Here is a 15,250-nt window from a genome sequence, read left to right on the forward strand (position 1 = left end):
AGACAGGGTTTCTCTGTGTAGCCCTGGCTGTCCTGGAACTCACTCTGTAGACCAGGCTGGCCTCGAACTCAGAAATCCGCCTGCCTCTGCCTCGAGAGTGCTGGGATTAAAGGCGTGCGCCACCACGCCCGGCCTAACCGTTCTCTTACAGGAGACTCTGCTTTATTTCCTCAGTACACGGCAGTTCCTGATCTCTACTTTGAGAACGCCATGCGCTTTTTCAACTTCTCGTGGAGGGTCACAGCTGACCAGCTCAGAAAAGCTCCCAACAGAGATCAGTGAGTTCCCCAAGGTGTGGGCTCCTTGCACACCCGGAGACCCAGGGTGACCTGAGGGGGGGGGGGCACTTGGCTTCATTGCTTGCCTTTGTGAGCCAGAGCTGGTTGTTCTAAGCACCCTCTGAGGGATGGAGGTATTCTCGGGCCAGCAAGGTTCCTGGCTGGGGGTGGGTGGGTCAGCATCAGCCCTCACCTGGCCTGCTAGCAGAGTGGTCAGCACCCCGGAGCCGAACAGAGCCGGCTTCCTGTCTCATGCAGCATTGCTGATTCAGCAGCCGTCAGAGCTTGCTTCTCCTTCTTGCCCGTGGGAAAGAAAAAACATGGTCTTGGATCATTGGGCAGGGCCCCCATGTGGTCCTCAATTCCCCATGAACAAAAGTGGTGGCTTTTCCATAGGGGTTTGAAGAAGGTTCTGTCTGGGCCCCAGTAACTGCTGAACCACGCTGTACCACAGCAGGAGCACCCGAGGGCCTTTTTCAGAGACACTACCTAGGTGCCGGGGTGTGGCCCAGTTGCCTTTCACCTGCAAATATCTAGCCTTGATCCCCAACCGTGCAAACAAACCCCAGAGCCTCTTAAATCAGAATAACCCGGAGTGAGACTCAGTGTCCATCTTCCACTGTCTTTGAGGATGGGGTTTTAGCATGTTGTCCAGTATTGCCTTGAACTCCTGAGCTCCACTGGTCCTCCTGCCTCAGCGTCTCCAGTGCCTCACAGTGAGCACATGCCGCTGCACACAGCGTTGGGTGTGTTAGTATTTTATTTAGTAAGAAAAAAAGTGCTTGCTATAGAAGTATGGAGGCACTGTGATCTGTCACGTCGGTGCAGGCAAAGGAGACAAGATCCCAGGGCTTGTCCCACCTGCCGGCCTAGCCAAGCTGGCAAGCTCCAGGTACCATGAGAGATCTTGCCTCAAGAAATTGAGATGGACAGCAAGAGAGGAAGACACTCAACAATGACCTCTGGCCTCTGCACACACGTGTGCACACATATGCATATGCCACACTCACAAATAAATAACACTCAAGCATGCACCGCACACAAACAAAGATAGATAGATAGATAGGACAGACAGACAGACTCTAGCTAAGCATGTATATAATACTCATGCGTAGAGAACTTGCCTGGTGCGAATGAAGCCCTGGGTTCCGTGCCCTGGTCGCAAAACAAAAACAGCACAAAACAAACAAACAAACAAACAAACAACATCTCTTCAGAAAAGTCAGACCCCCCCCCCCAGCTCAGTGTCTCTCAGATTAACTTTCTGACTCCAAAACATCGTTTGCAGAATTTGTAACCTAGGTGATGACAACTCCCCTTTGCCTCTGGCGCCCTCTTGTGGACAGGAGGTTCAGACACCTGTTTCCTCTAAGCAAAAGATGGACTTCAGATGGGCACAGGCAGGGCTGCCAATTCATCTGAATTTTTAAAAAAGATTTATGTACTTATGTATGTATTTATTTATTTGTATGTGAGTACACTGTAGCTGTACAGATGGTTGTGAGCCTTCATGTGGTTGTTGGGAATTGAATTTATGACACGTCTGCTCACTCTGTGGGTGGTTGTGAGCCACCATGTGGTTGCTGGGATTTGAACTCAGGACCTGCGGAAGAGCAGTCAGTGCTCTTACCCGCTGAGCCATCTCTCCAGCCCAAAGATTGATTGGTTGATTGATGGATTGATTGACTTTATATAAGCGAATGTTTTACAGATAGGCTTAGCTGACTTGAAATAACGTACAATTCTTAGCTGTCTATTTAGATTAATTTATATTTCCTGCTTTTGGCTTTGTTTCCCACGAGAATCAGCTTCACTCTAGGGCTAGCTGGCATTATCAGTTCCTCTTCCTTTTTTTTCTTCCTCCTCCTTCTCTTCTTCCTTTTCCTCTTCCTCCTGACCTCATTATCCTCCTGCCTCAGCCTCTGGAGTTCTTGTAACATTCAGCAGTTACTGGATTCTGTCACTGATTTGTCTCATCCGATCTTCTCCTGGGTCCCTCTTGGTCTGGCTGCCTCTCTTGGTGTGTGGCTCCTCGTCTCGGCATTTCTTCTAGGCTCTGCCCCACAGTTACCTGGCAACCTTTACAATGTTTTTAATGACATAGATGAGTATTTTGCCTGCTTTTCTGTTTGTGTACCGTGTGCATGCCTGGTGCCCACAGAGGTCAGAAAAGGGGTCAGATGCTCTGGAACTTGAGACACAGATAGTTGTGAACTGCCATATGATGATGAGAACCAAACCCAGGTCCTCTGCCAGAGCAACAAGTGCAGTCAGCAATGGTGGCGCACGCCTCTAATCCCAGCACTCGGGAGGCAGAGGCAGGCAGATCGGAGTTGAGGTCAGCCTGGTCTTCAGAGTGAGTTCCAAAGTTTTGGAAAAACAAACAAACCAAAAATGTACAAAAAACAAGAAAGAAAAGAAAACAAACAAAAAAGTGCTCTTAACTGCTGAGCCATCTCTCTAGCTCCCAGAGTACGAATCTTTTCTCGGTAGGTAGATAATTGAGTGGATGATAAAAACAGAGGTATTGGGCTGGTGAGATGGCTCAGTGGGCAAGAGCACCCGACTGCTCTTCCGAAGGTCCGGAGTTCAAATCCCAGCAACCACATGGTGGTTCACAACCATCCGTAACGAGATCTGACTCCCTCTTCTGGAGTGTCTGAAGACAGCTACAGTGTACTTACATATAATAAATAAATAAATCTTTAAAAAAAAAAACAGAGGTATTGATAAAAACAGAGGTATTGGTTTACTGTTTTCAGGACCGGCTCTGGGGGTGGAATCAGCCTTTCTCTACGACTGTGCTCTGCCCCAGTCTCCTCAGCTTTCTTTATTTCTGGTTTAGCAGGCAGCTGGGTTCTCATGTCTGCCTCTATGTCATCCACTGTAACAGTCTGCGTAAGAGTATATATAGAGGGCTGGTGAGATGGCTCAGTGGGTAAGAGCACCCGACTGCTCTTCCAAAGGTCCAGAGGTCAAATTCCAGCAACCACATGGTGGCTCACAACCATCCGTAAAGAGATCTGGCGCCCTCTTCTGGAGTGTCTGAAGACAGCTACAGTGTACTTGCATATAAAAAAAAAAAAAAAAAAAAAGAGTATATATAGAAAAGCCAGCCTCACACAGACAGCCAGTTAGGAAGTGGGAAGGTTTTTGTTGATCGTGGTTTTTCTTTTGGATTTTTGGGACAGGGTCTCTCTACCTAGCCTTGGCTCTCTTGGAACTCATTATGTAGACCAGACTGGCTTCAAACTCACAGACATCTGCCCACCTCGGCCTCCCAAGTGCAGGAATTAAAAGTCTGCTCCACCATGCCGAGCAGGAAAGAGGAAGACTTTAATAGTTGTGCATATTCTAATACTTGTACATATTACTATCCCTTTTATAATAATAATAAAAAAATTAGCTGGGTGGTTGTGGCTTATGCCTTTAATCCCAGCACTCAGGAGGCAGAGGTAGGCAAATCTTTGAGCTACCAGGCCAGCCTGATCTATAGAGGGACTTCCAAGACCTAGGGCAACAGAGATAAACTCTTTTTCAGGGGGCTGGGGGAAGAACGAAAGAAAGAAAAAGATTTTTATCTATTTTATGTATGCATTTATTTTATGTATATATGTCTACCACATGCATGCAGTTCCTCTGGTGACCAGAAGAGGGCATCAGATTCCCCTGGGACTGGATTTATGGGCCATTGTAAGCTGCCCTATGGCAGCTGAGACCTGAACCCAGGTCCTCTGGAAGGGCAGCCAGTGCTCTTAGTCACTGAGCCATCTCAGCCCACCCCAAGATTATTTTGAAACCTTACATTCTTGTCATGGGTAACAGATGACATCAGTTGTTTTCCCAGAGATTGTGAACTCACCCCACCCACCCGCAAGAAAATGTTCAGTATCAGCGTGCACATGCCTGTGGTTTGTCAGCCACTCTGCAAAGGAAGCGGGATAAGAACCCTGATGCGCTTCGTGGGCGAGGCCCACTGGGTGACGCAGAGCAAGAGCCTTGTGCTATGGGGGCTGGGCTTAGAGGGCCTCTCAGGGACGTTCAGAGAGTGAGTGTGGCTTTCGGTCTGGGTTTGAGGGTGGTTCCTAGGGGTTTTCTGGCTTTGTCTGTTTGTTTGCACATGTGTGCTTATTTGTATGTGTGGGGCTTACAGGGGGAGATGGAAGCATCTTCCTCCGTTAGCTTCCATTCTGCTGAGGCAGGGTCTCCTTCCTGAACCCAGAGTCACTAGTCTAGCTAGCAAGCTCCAAATCTCTGATCCAGCTCCCCCGTCACCTGCCCCCTGCCTGTTTTGGGTTTTTTTGTTGTTGGTGGTTGGTGGTGATGGTGGTGTTTTTTTCTGGGGGTGGAGGGTTTGAAACACAAGTTCACGTCACCCACGTTGGCCTTGAACTCATTACACAGCTGAGGAGGACTTTGAACTCCTGATCCTCCTGTCTCCACATCTTTGGTTTCGTTTTTCAAGACAAGGTTTCTCTGTGTAGCCCTGGATGTCCTAGAACACGCTCTGTAGACCAGGCTGGCTTTGAACTCAGAGAGCCACCTGCCTCTGCCTGCCAAGGGCCTGGATTAAAGGCGTGCGCCACCACCTCCTGGCTCTGCCTCCACATCTTCAGTGATAGCATTTCAGGCAGCTTCTGTGGGCCCTGGTTTTTGGAGGAGCACCTTTGAGGGCAGCCTTGGTCGGCATTTGAGAGCTGCTGCTAAAAGCATCTTGAGCCTGGCACTCAGATGTGAGACGTAAGGATGGGATGGCGATGACCTTGACCTCTTGGCCCTTTGCTTCCTCTTGCCTGCATGACAGCGTGCACTGCCATCTGTTTTACACAGTGTTGGGAATTGAATCCAGGGCTTTGTACATCTTAGACAAACACTCTTCCACTCTGGCCCACAGCCCTCAACTCCCAAAAGCCACATTTGTTTGTTTGAGACAGATTGTCTCTATGATGAAGCTCTGGCTGTCCTGGAACTGGCTCTGTAGACTGGGTGGGTCTCAAACTCACAGAGATCCACCTGCCCCTGCCTCTCAAAGTGCACCACGCCCAGATTCTCTAAGCCACGGTCTCTAAGCCACGCCCCCTCCCCTTCCAGCAGGTTGGCCCGAGATCTCACGTGTGCTTGTGGCTTGCAGGTGGAGTATGACGCCGCCCATGGTGAACGCTTACTACTCGCCCACCAAGAACGAGATTGTGTTTCCAGCTGGAATACTGCAGGCACCGTTTTATACCCGTTCTTCACCCAAGTAGGTTATGTCTTAGCCCAGCCTCAGCAACCCCCAATCCAGTCTGGCCCAGAGCCCATAACTGACTGTTTAACCGGCCGGTCTCCTTGAGCCATTGGTGCCCAGACCTAGAGGGCCTGGAGTTGGGAAGCAGCTTTTGTGGCCCCAGTCCTCCCCTCCTGACCGCTCTTAGCTCTGCAGAGAGGGTGTGGGAGGAGCATGTCACAGAGTCAGGGTCCCCGGGAGCTGGAGAGCAGACATTCTGCCTGTGTCCCCTGAAGACAGGCTTTGGAAGCCATGGCCCCGGATTTGAATCCCAGGCTGGATATATACCGTGTGACACTTCGGCAGAGGCTGGCGTGGCCCCACCCTCTGTCCGTTCATGAGTATTAAGACCCAACTCTCTTGAGTGACATAGACACATGCCTGGCCCCCAGAGGACATAGTGGAGTGTGGCTAACTCTGCCCAGCCTCCAGCTATCTCCAAGGACTATATTCCCAGAAGCCCTTGCAGGTCGCTGCTATGTCTTGGGTCCTGTAGCTGGCTTCACCCTCACTTGTACGTTCCTTCTCCAGCGCCTTGAACTTCGGTGGCATTGGTGTCGTTGTGGGCCACGAGCTGACTCATGCTTTCGATGATCAAGGTACAGGTTGCTTGGGGGGGCCCCCCATTCAGACAGAACTGGCCTGCTTCCAGCCCACCCTCCCTTCACTTCCAAGGAGAGTCAGACAGAGCGATTAGTGTTCAGAGCTTGGTGGAATGAGCTTCAGCCGCTCTCCTCACATGTTCACGCTTCTCTTTTTTTTTTTTAAAGATTTATTTATTTTATTATATGTAAGTACACTGTAGCTGTCTTCAGACACTCCAGAAGAGGGCGCCAGATCTTGTTACGGATGGTTGTGAGCCACCATGTGGTTGCTGGGATTTGAACTCTGGACCTTCGGAAGAGCAGTGCTCTTACCCACTGAGCCATCTCACCAGCCCCTCTTTTCTTATCTATACCACGAATGTGAGGATTCCATGTATCAGTGAAAAGGTCAGGGGTTACTCCGAAGCCCCTGAGCATGGAGAGCACTCTTGCTTAGAGGTTGGCAGTAGTATTCGGCAGGGAGTATACAGTTCTCTACCATTCTAGAAACTTCTCTGGTCAGAGAAATGGCAGTCAGGCCTCATCATTAGCTAACGACCAGAATCCCACACATTGCCTCCTGCCTGGGGGATCCCATAGCCCAGAAGAAAAGGCTGGGTCCTACCTGTGGTCCTGGCATTGGCAGCCCTGGCTGGAGATCTATTCCTTGGGGTCAGGGGCCAGTATTAAAAGCCAGCCTGGGGCTGGAGAGATGGTTCAGCAGTTAAGAGCTTCCAGAGGTCCTGAGTTCAAATCCCAGCAACCACATGGTGGCTCACAACCATCTGTAATGAGATCCAATGTGCTCTTCTGTCGTGTTTGAAGACAGCTATAGTGTACTCATGTACATAAAATAAATAAATCTCTTTTAAAAAGGCCAACCCTGGTCCTCTGTGCCCTTGAATTTACCATGAGTCACTCCCATCCACATACCCCAGAGGAGGAGCATCAGTGGGTCCCTTGAGTGACCACTCTCCTCCATCATCCACAGGTCGGGAGTACGACAAGGATGGGAACCTTCGACCCTGGTGGAAGAACTCGTCCGTGGAGGCGTTCAAGCAGCAGACGGAGTGCATGGTGCAGCAATACAGCAACTACAGCGTGAACGGGGAGCCCGTGAACGGTCGACACACCCTCGGGGAGAACATTGCCGACAACGGGGGACTCAAGGCGGCCTACCGGGTACGTCCGCTCCTCATGGGCACTGTCCTGGGTCTGAGTCTGTTCAAGTGTCTCGTCGGCAGAGAGGATGGGGACAGAAGCTCCACGCCCCTGGGCTTTGCTGGGTGGAGTGGCTGAGTGCCGACTGAGAAAATAGTAGGAGCTCAGCCCACAGAAGGCTTCCTGCTGGAAACCTGTCTTCATAAGACACGGGGGAAGGATCGGGCCTGCTGCACAGCCTGGCCATTCCTTCCAGAAGTGGGGGCCTGGGTGGGAGGGGGCCTGTATTGACCACTTTTTTCTTTCTTTTTTTTTTTTTTTTTTTTTTTTTGGTTTTTGAAGACAGGGTTTCTCTGTGTAGTCCTAGCTGTCCTGGAACTCACTCTGTAGACCAGGCTGGCCTTGAACTCGGAGATCTGCCTGCCTCTGCCTCCCGAGTGCTGGGATTAAAGGCGTGCGCCACCACGCCCGGCGGCCACTTTTTTCATTGTGAGAAAATACTTGAGTTCTGGTTTGCAGAGGGGGATATAGTCTGGTTTTTTTTTTGGGGGGGGGGGGGCATGGCAGCAGGGGGGGGGAGCTGACTGGTCACATCCCCTCTGCAGACAGGACTTAGAAAACAAACAGGAGCCGGGCGTGGTGGCGCACGCCTTTAATCCCAGCACTCGGGAGGCAGAGGCAGGCGGATTTCTGAGTTCGAGGCCAGCCTGGTCTACAAAGAGAAACACCCTTCCCCAAAAACCAAAAAAAAAAAAAAGAAAACAAACAGGAAGTAGGTTGGGCTGTAAGCCTGGAGGCCCGCCCCCAGTGACCCACTTCCTCCAGTGAGACACCACCTCCTAAAGATTTCACGACCTTTCCAGAGAGCAGCACCATCTGGCAGCCAAGTGTTCAAACATGAACCAGTGGAGGACACTGCACATGTAGATCACAGCAGGGGCATTGATAGGGTTCTGGGTTCGAGTCCTGGGACTGGCATGATTCACCTGAGTTGTGTGACTGAAAACTGTTAACACCTGACTGGTAGGCCATTGGGAAGGTGAAACCAGGTGACTTGGACCCACAGGTGACCCAGAGAGGCACTCTTGAGATGTCAGTTAAGTTAGGTAGAAGAGAAAACAGACTGGGAAAAGGTGTAGATCTAGCAGAGGGCAGTACAGAGGATCTTCCTAGCCGTGACTATAAGAATAGACACGCAGAAAAGCAATGTTTACTGGGCCGTGCTGTGAGCAGACTCCAGGTCGCCAGCATTGCTCAAGAATTGGTGCTGGCATCTCATCTCCATTTTGCAGATACGGGAACTGAGTTCAGAAGTGTATCAAAGCTGGCCTAGCCTCTGTCCGTCAGCAGGTATATATTGAGAGCCTTCTGCCCACCTGTGCTGTGTCTGAGGCCCAAGAGTGAAGCTGGCAGGTGGGAGCTGCTCTCACAAAGCCTGTAACATACACGGAGGCCGAGGTCAAGCAAGAAAAGCCTGGTGACAGAAGGGAGAGCCTGTCTGCTATTGATTGTGTGAAAGGCACTAATGGGGCCAGCAATGGATTAAGGACCCAAGCCTGGCCTTCTGGAAGGAACAACATTTGAATTATGGCCTACCAGGGATCTCTGAGATCTTTTGACATTACAACACGATGTTATTGACATTACAACATGATGTTATTGCCAACAAACATCATGCTTGAGAACTGCACAGTTGGGGGGCCAGAGGTTCCTTTTAACTCAGCGGTTAAAAGCACTGGCTGATCTTCCAGAGGACCCAGGTTCAATTCCCAGCACCCACATGGCAGCTCACAGCTCCATTTCCAGAGGCTCTGACACCCTCAGACAGACAGGCATGCAGGCAAAATACCAATGCACATGAAATGTAAAAAAAAAAAAAAAAACACAACAAACAAACAAACAAAAAACCCTGCACAATTAAGTTTCAAAGACAATCTGGGGCTGGAGAGATGGCTCAGAAGTTAAGAGCATTGGCTGTTTTTCCAAAGGTCCTGAGTTCAATTCTCAGCAACCATCTTGTGGCTCACAGCCATCTGTAATGAGGTCTGGTGCCCTCTTCTGGTGAGCAGGTGTACATGCAGGCAGAACATTGCATACATAATAAGTAAATCTTTAAAAACAAAAACAAAACAATCTGGTTGCGGGTGAAACCCTGCTGGCAGAGCCCTTGTCTGGCATGCATGAAGTCTGGGGTTTGATCCCCAGTACTCTGTAAAAACCAGACCTGATGATGGTGAGCAAGACCAAGGACAGCCTGGGCTAGCTGAGTGAGACCTTGTCAAACACACACACACACACACACACAGCCTCCTGTGTTAAGTGAGCTTATGGTTGTGTGTCAGGGACTGCATCACTGCATCATTAACACCACAGGCTGCAGGTTGGACGTGCCTGAATTATAAAAAGAGACAGAAAAGCTGGGGGCATCGTCTTAGTACAAAGAAAAGTGAGTGCAGAAGCCATGAGGTGGACCCCAGCCTGGTACATTCAGGGACAGGAAGAAGTCGGGGGCAGAGTCGAATGAGGGTGCTGAGCTGGCGAGTAGCCCGGATGAGAGCTATGCGAACTCCCGCAGCTGAGGCAGGGAGCTTCAGTTCTGCCATGAAGACAGGGTTCTTATCGAGGACAACAGGCTGGAGAGATGGCTCAGCTGTTAAGGGCAACGGCTGCTCTTCCAGGGGTCCTGGTTTGGTTCCCTGCACCCATGGGATGGCTCACAACCCCATGCATGCAGGCAAAACGCTCAGACACATAAAAGTAAATACATCTAAAAGAAATTTTGATAATTATTTTTAGAAGGTGGGTGGCGGGGAGTTGGGGGTGTGGAGGAGCTGTGGCCGCAGCCTGCGAGCCACTGTTTCCATGGTTCCAAGGAACAAGGCCACGCCCGTCATTCCTGTGTTATCTGTGGTTCCAGTTTAAACTATGAGCGGCTGAGTGGGTACAGCCGGGACCCCGCCCACAAAGCTGTGGAAGGTTTCCTGTCCCAGCTCTCAAGGAAGTCAGGCACAACTACCTGGGAAGGCTCACTGAGGCCTCCACTTGGGAAAGAATCGACTTGAGTCAGGGTAGCCAGTCAGACAGCGGTTCGGGGTTGTCCAGACAAGAGGTACCTGGGCAGGGTGACGTGGTCGGATCTGGGAGGTTTGGTTTGATTGAAGGAATCAAAGACTGAAGAGTTCTATCTAGCCTTCGGGCTCAAGCAGCTGCGGGGAGAAGGAGAGGACTGTTGACTATGATAGGGAAGCTCTAAGTGTGTGTGTGTGTGTGTATGTGTGTAGGTGAGAATGGGCAGAGCTGAGAGCTGTCATTCCATTTGTGCCCTGTGGAGTTTGAGTGAAATGCATCTTGGGTATCTGGCTGGGACCATTAAGATAAACACATCTGGAAAGAGGCTGGAGCAGAAAGCATACATTTGACAGCTGTCATGGTTGAGTGTGTGTTTTAGGCCATAGGGTTGAATTCATCCCCTTCTGAATGGGGACACAGAAGGAAAACTCCCAGGCACCCACCTCTTCCCCTGTACCTCCTCCATAGTGGCCGCCCTCACCAGTGTCTAAACTCTGGTGTTCTCTCCTCGCAGGCGTACCAGAACTGGGTAAAGAAGAACGGAGCTGAGCAGACGCTGCCCACCCTGGGTCTCACCAGCGACCAGCTCTTCTTCCTGGGATTTGCACAGGTGAGCTCACCACGGGGGGAAAAAGGCCGGTGTGGCCCATCATGGGGGGGTACAAGAACTTCAGAACCAGAGGCACGTTCCTCTCACGTGGCACCTTCCTAAGTCATCAGACTGACTCTGGGACATCCCATCTCTCTATTAGTGGTTCCCAACCTGTGGGTCACAGCTTGTGGTGTGGGGGAGGGTCAAGTGACCCTTTCACAGGGTTCACCCAAGGCCATCAGGAAACACAGTTACTTACATTAGGATTCATAACAGTAGCGAAGTTAGAGTTATGAAGTAGCAGTGAAAACGATTTTATGGTGGGGGGGGTCACCACACCATGAGGTGTTCAGGGTCTCATCATTAGGAAGGGTGAGAACTACTGCCCTATACTGAGGTGAGATGCAAGGAAGGGAGGAAGGACTAAACTCGAAATGAAGGACGCTGGAGAGAGATAGCTCAGTGGTTACTGCACTGCCGCACTTACAGAGGACCTGGTTTGGTTCCCAGCACCCCAATAGTGGCTCACAACCATCCATAACTCTGGTTTCCGGGAGGCCAGACACACTTTCCTGGCCTCCAAGGACGCTGCACACATGTGCAGCACTGGCAAAACACTCATGCACGTAAAAATAAAACCAAAGATCTAAAAAGAAAAGAAAACGGATGGAGATACCATGGTGGGGCAGATGTAGCCCGGCTGGGTGCCTACTGCAAGGTGACTCGAGTTTCATCCCAACACTGCTTAGCCATGAAGGGCATGGCAGCACTCGGCTAGAATCTCAGCACTCGGGATAGAGAGGCAAGAGGTTCAGAAGGTCAAGCTACATAGAAAATTCGGGGCCAGCCTGGGCTACATAAGAAGCTGTCTCAAAAACAAAAGGGGTCCTGTAGATTAGACAGCAAGGTGATCCAAGATCCCTGCTAGGTTTAGGATTCTAGAAATTTGTCTCCCCCCTGCCCCCACCTTGAGACAAAGTCTCACTATGTAGCCTAGGCTAGCTTTAAAATTCACAGAGATCTGTCTGCGTTCTGCCTCCCTGGTGCTGGGATTAAAGGCTTGTGCCATCATGCCTGGTTCTAGAAGTTTCTGAAACTTGGTTGTCCTTGAGTGTGCCCCCAGCCACGAGCCTTCTGTTGGTGCCTGGAATTATCAGGCAGTTAAGCAGGGTGTCCTTCCCAGCAAAGGAGAGTTCTGGATCAAATCCTCCAAGGTGTCTGAGTAACGTGTGGCAGACTAATGAGCCAGGTGCAGGAGGGTCAGAGCCTTTGCTCTGGCTGGAGGGGCAAAGGGCAGAAACCCCTGCCAGAGAGGGTGCCACCTGTAGGCGTATCTGCCCTCTGGCCTCCTTATGTCACCCACTCCTGGCTCACTGGGATGGCAGGCTCATTCTGCTACTGTCGTAAGGAGGCCAGTGCAGCAGCTTCAGCCCCCACAGTGACCCCAGCTTCCCTTCATTACCACCCCACCCGCCACCCCCAGGTCTGGTGCTCTGTCCGCACACCTGAGAGCTCCCACGAAGGCCTCATCACCGATCCGCACAGCCCCTCTCGCTTCCGGGTCATCGGCTCGCTCTCCAACTCCAAGGAGTTCTCAGAACACTTTCGCTGCCCACCTGGCTCTCCCATGAACCCTCATCACAAGTGCGAAGTCTGGTAAGGGCTGAAGCGCAAAGAGCACAGACAGAAAAAGGGAAGGAGCTGCAGTCGGCTCCCAGCGGAGCCATGCTGCCACCCTCCTCCCAGTCCCTCGGCCTAGGGCCCCTTCCCCACCCTGGAGAGTATGCAGCCATCCTAAGCCTAAGATGGATGGAGCCTCACCACTCGAAGCCAAGATTTGACCCCCTGTGAAGCTCCGGCATCCTGGACACCGGTGCGTGATGCTAGGCGGGCCTTTGGGTGTGTCAAGCTGGTGGCTTGCCAGCCCTGGGCCTCACACTGACAATGGCAATGGGACATGGCCCCCTGCCCACATCCAATGCCAGATACACCACAATACCACTGTGTCAAATGCTTTAAAGATATATTTTTGGGGAGACTATTTTTTAAGCATTATGGAATACACTGGAAATCTTCAGGGAAAATGCATTTTAAACACTTTTTTTAAAAAAGAAAAGAAAAGATTAGTATATTTATTATGTTCTCTTTTTTTCTAAACAACCTGTGGACAAAGGAAACCCCACTAACTTACCCCCAGGGGACCTCAGGCTGCTGAGAAGGCCGCCAGTTTGAGCGAGCACTACTTTAGCCCATTGCTGGTGAAATTACTTCTACAGTCACCCGTGCAATCAAGAGATGTAGGGGCTCAGGCAGAGGGGGTGACCAGCTGAAGGGCCGGCCTGGTTTATGGGCGTGACCTTCTCAGCTTACCTGTCCTGTCTCTGGAGTCCAACCATGGGAACCCCAACAAGGATGGGCTGATACCCAAGTTGATAGTTGTGGCAGCACAAAGGCAGAGTAATGGCCTCCATACAATGTGGCACCCCAACACTCTAGACTAGAACATAGGAGCCCGTTGGAGCTGAGAACCCACACCCCATCAGATGCACCCTGTTGTCCAAAGATGTCTTTTTTTTTTTTTTTCGGTTCCACCTCTTCTGGCCTTGGGACCCGTTGCCTCTCTGTAGCAATTCTGACATCCTGAAGTGGTCAGCTTCACTGACCCTCTGTGCCGAGGGAAAGGGAAAAAAAAAAAAACAACCCAGCCCCGTTCTCCCTCCAAGCTCTGTAGCCCGTAGTTGCCCTGGCCTGGCTCCTGGGACCCCCTTCTCTAGTGCCTTACCCCAGGCTGCAGACCCTGAGCCCCACTAAGAGGCAGCATTTGGCTTGCTTTCCCAGTGGAGCCCCCAAGTGTCCTGACTAGAAGCCTACACCATAGCCCCATTTCCAGAAGCCCCAGGGTACCGCCCCAACCTGCCTACAGGACAGCCATTCCAGATAGATGGCCAGTGTCGGGAGCTGCTGACCTCTCAGGCTTTCAGCCACCCGTGGCATTGAATCAATTCAGTCCTTGTAGATAGAGGGATTCGCCTCCCCCCTCCCCCTCTCTGTTTTTTTGGAGGTGGATGCTGTAGCCAGAGCAGGCCAAGACTGGACCGTTCCCAGCCCCATTGGGCTCCAGGGAATGGCGGAACGTCATCCACCCACAGCATCATGTAATAGATATGTGGACTCCCACTAGGTGGCGCTCACCGCAGTTCTCATGACTCCGGCAGGGAGCAAGCTCTTGTGATATGTGTGCGAGAAGGCTAGTAGTGGCCATTACAGCCCCTGGCAGGCCATGCTCTCACACCACACAGCACGGCGTGCGCTCACACACACACACACACACACACACACACACCTGGAAGCCGGAGTCCTCCTTGACCAAGACGCAGAGACAATATGGTCTCGGCCCCACTTGCTAGGACAGGAACTACAAGCAGGTGCCTGGCAAGGTTCTTGCTCCCTGTAAACACAGTCGAGGTCTCGGCTCTTGGGGGGGTGGGGGGGCGGAGAAGGGAACATAAGGAAGCAGGAAGGTGCTGGGGCCGTGCCCTGCCACACAAAGGGGGCCTTCTGGGTCTGGATCATCTGCCCTTTCTATCCCATCGCCTTGCCTCTCCATAGAGTGGCAGTCCTGGATACTGGTATCTAGAAGCGGGGTTCTGAACTGGGTTCAGCCATATGGACATTGCTCAGGGTGTGCAGGGAACCAAGGCAGGAAGACCCAGACTGGTTAGGGATGGATGGGCACAAAAGCAGCATCCCAACCCCCTCCCCTCCAGAGATTTGAGAAGGGCAGTAGTGGGAAGGGCACCTGCCCTCAGAAAGACCCCTTCTCTCAAGCCCGGAGTTTCCCTGCAGGCACAAGGACATGGGGTTTGGAGCTGGGGGACTCTTTATTTTTTTGTATTATTGTGTTTTGTGCTACTGTAGTTTGGGTGTGGCACTATTATAATTAAAATAAAGTACTTATACCAAGTGTGTCTGTGTGTCTGTCCTTGGAGGATGTGTGTCCTGGATCGTGGGAGGGACCCTGGACAGCACAAAGCTACCTGTTCTTTGAGAAGTCTAAGCCCCTGATGAGTAACAGGTTATTGCTGCCTGTGCCACCCCCCACCCCCAGCCATTCCTTCCAGGAGGTGCTTTGTAAGTACTCCTTGCTGGTGAGAACTGTGCCCTCCTCCCCCCACGCACACACATGCAAATACCCACGAGCACACATGCACCCTCACATATGCACATGCGTGCGCTCACGCACACACACACACACACACACACACACACACACACACACACTGAGAAAATCAGGTTTCCA

The 15,250-nt window shown here is 51.4% G+C and overlaps 1 protein-coding gene across 3 annotated transcripts in view; it reads left to right on the top strand.

The window, feature by feature from the left end:
• Ece1 (endothelin converting enzyme 1) overlaps positions 1-14,914 on the top strand; it is a 104,393-nt gene extending 89,479 nt beyond the window's left edge. For 2 of the 3 annotated variants that reach the window (XM_021160196.1, XM_021160195.2), the window contains 6 exons: positions 175-278; positions 5,410-5,520; positions 6,076-6,143; positions 7,120-7,310; positions 10,873-10,968; positions 12,434-13,075. In XM_021160196.1, the coding sequence (XP_021015855.1) occupies positions 175-278; positions 5,410-5,520; positions 6,076-6,143; positions 7,120-7,310; positions 10,873-10,968; positions 12,434-12,610 (747 nt within the window). In that variant the 3' untranslated portion in view covers positions 12,611-13,075. Of the gene's footprint in view, positions 1-174; positions 279-5,409; positions 5,521-6,075; positions 6,144-7,119; positions 7,311-10,872; positions 10,969-12,433 lie in introns of all 3 variants that reach the window. The other variant, XM_021160194.2, reaches the window with a different exon arrangement.
• The last annotated feature ends 336 nt before the right edge of the window (positions 14,915-15,250 follow it).

Source organism: Mus caroli, chromosome 4 (genome assembly GCF_900094665.2).
Source record: "Mus caroli chromosome 4, CAROLI_EIJ_v1.1, whole genome shotgun sequence".
Lineage (NCBI taxonomy): Eukaryota > Metazoa > Chordata > Mammalia > Rodentia > Muridae > Mus > Mus caroli.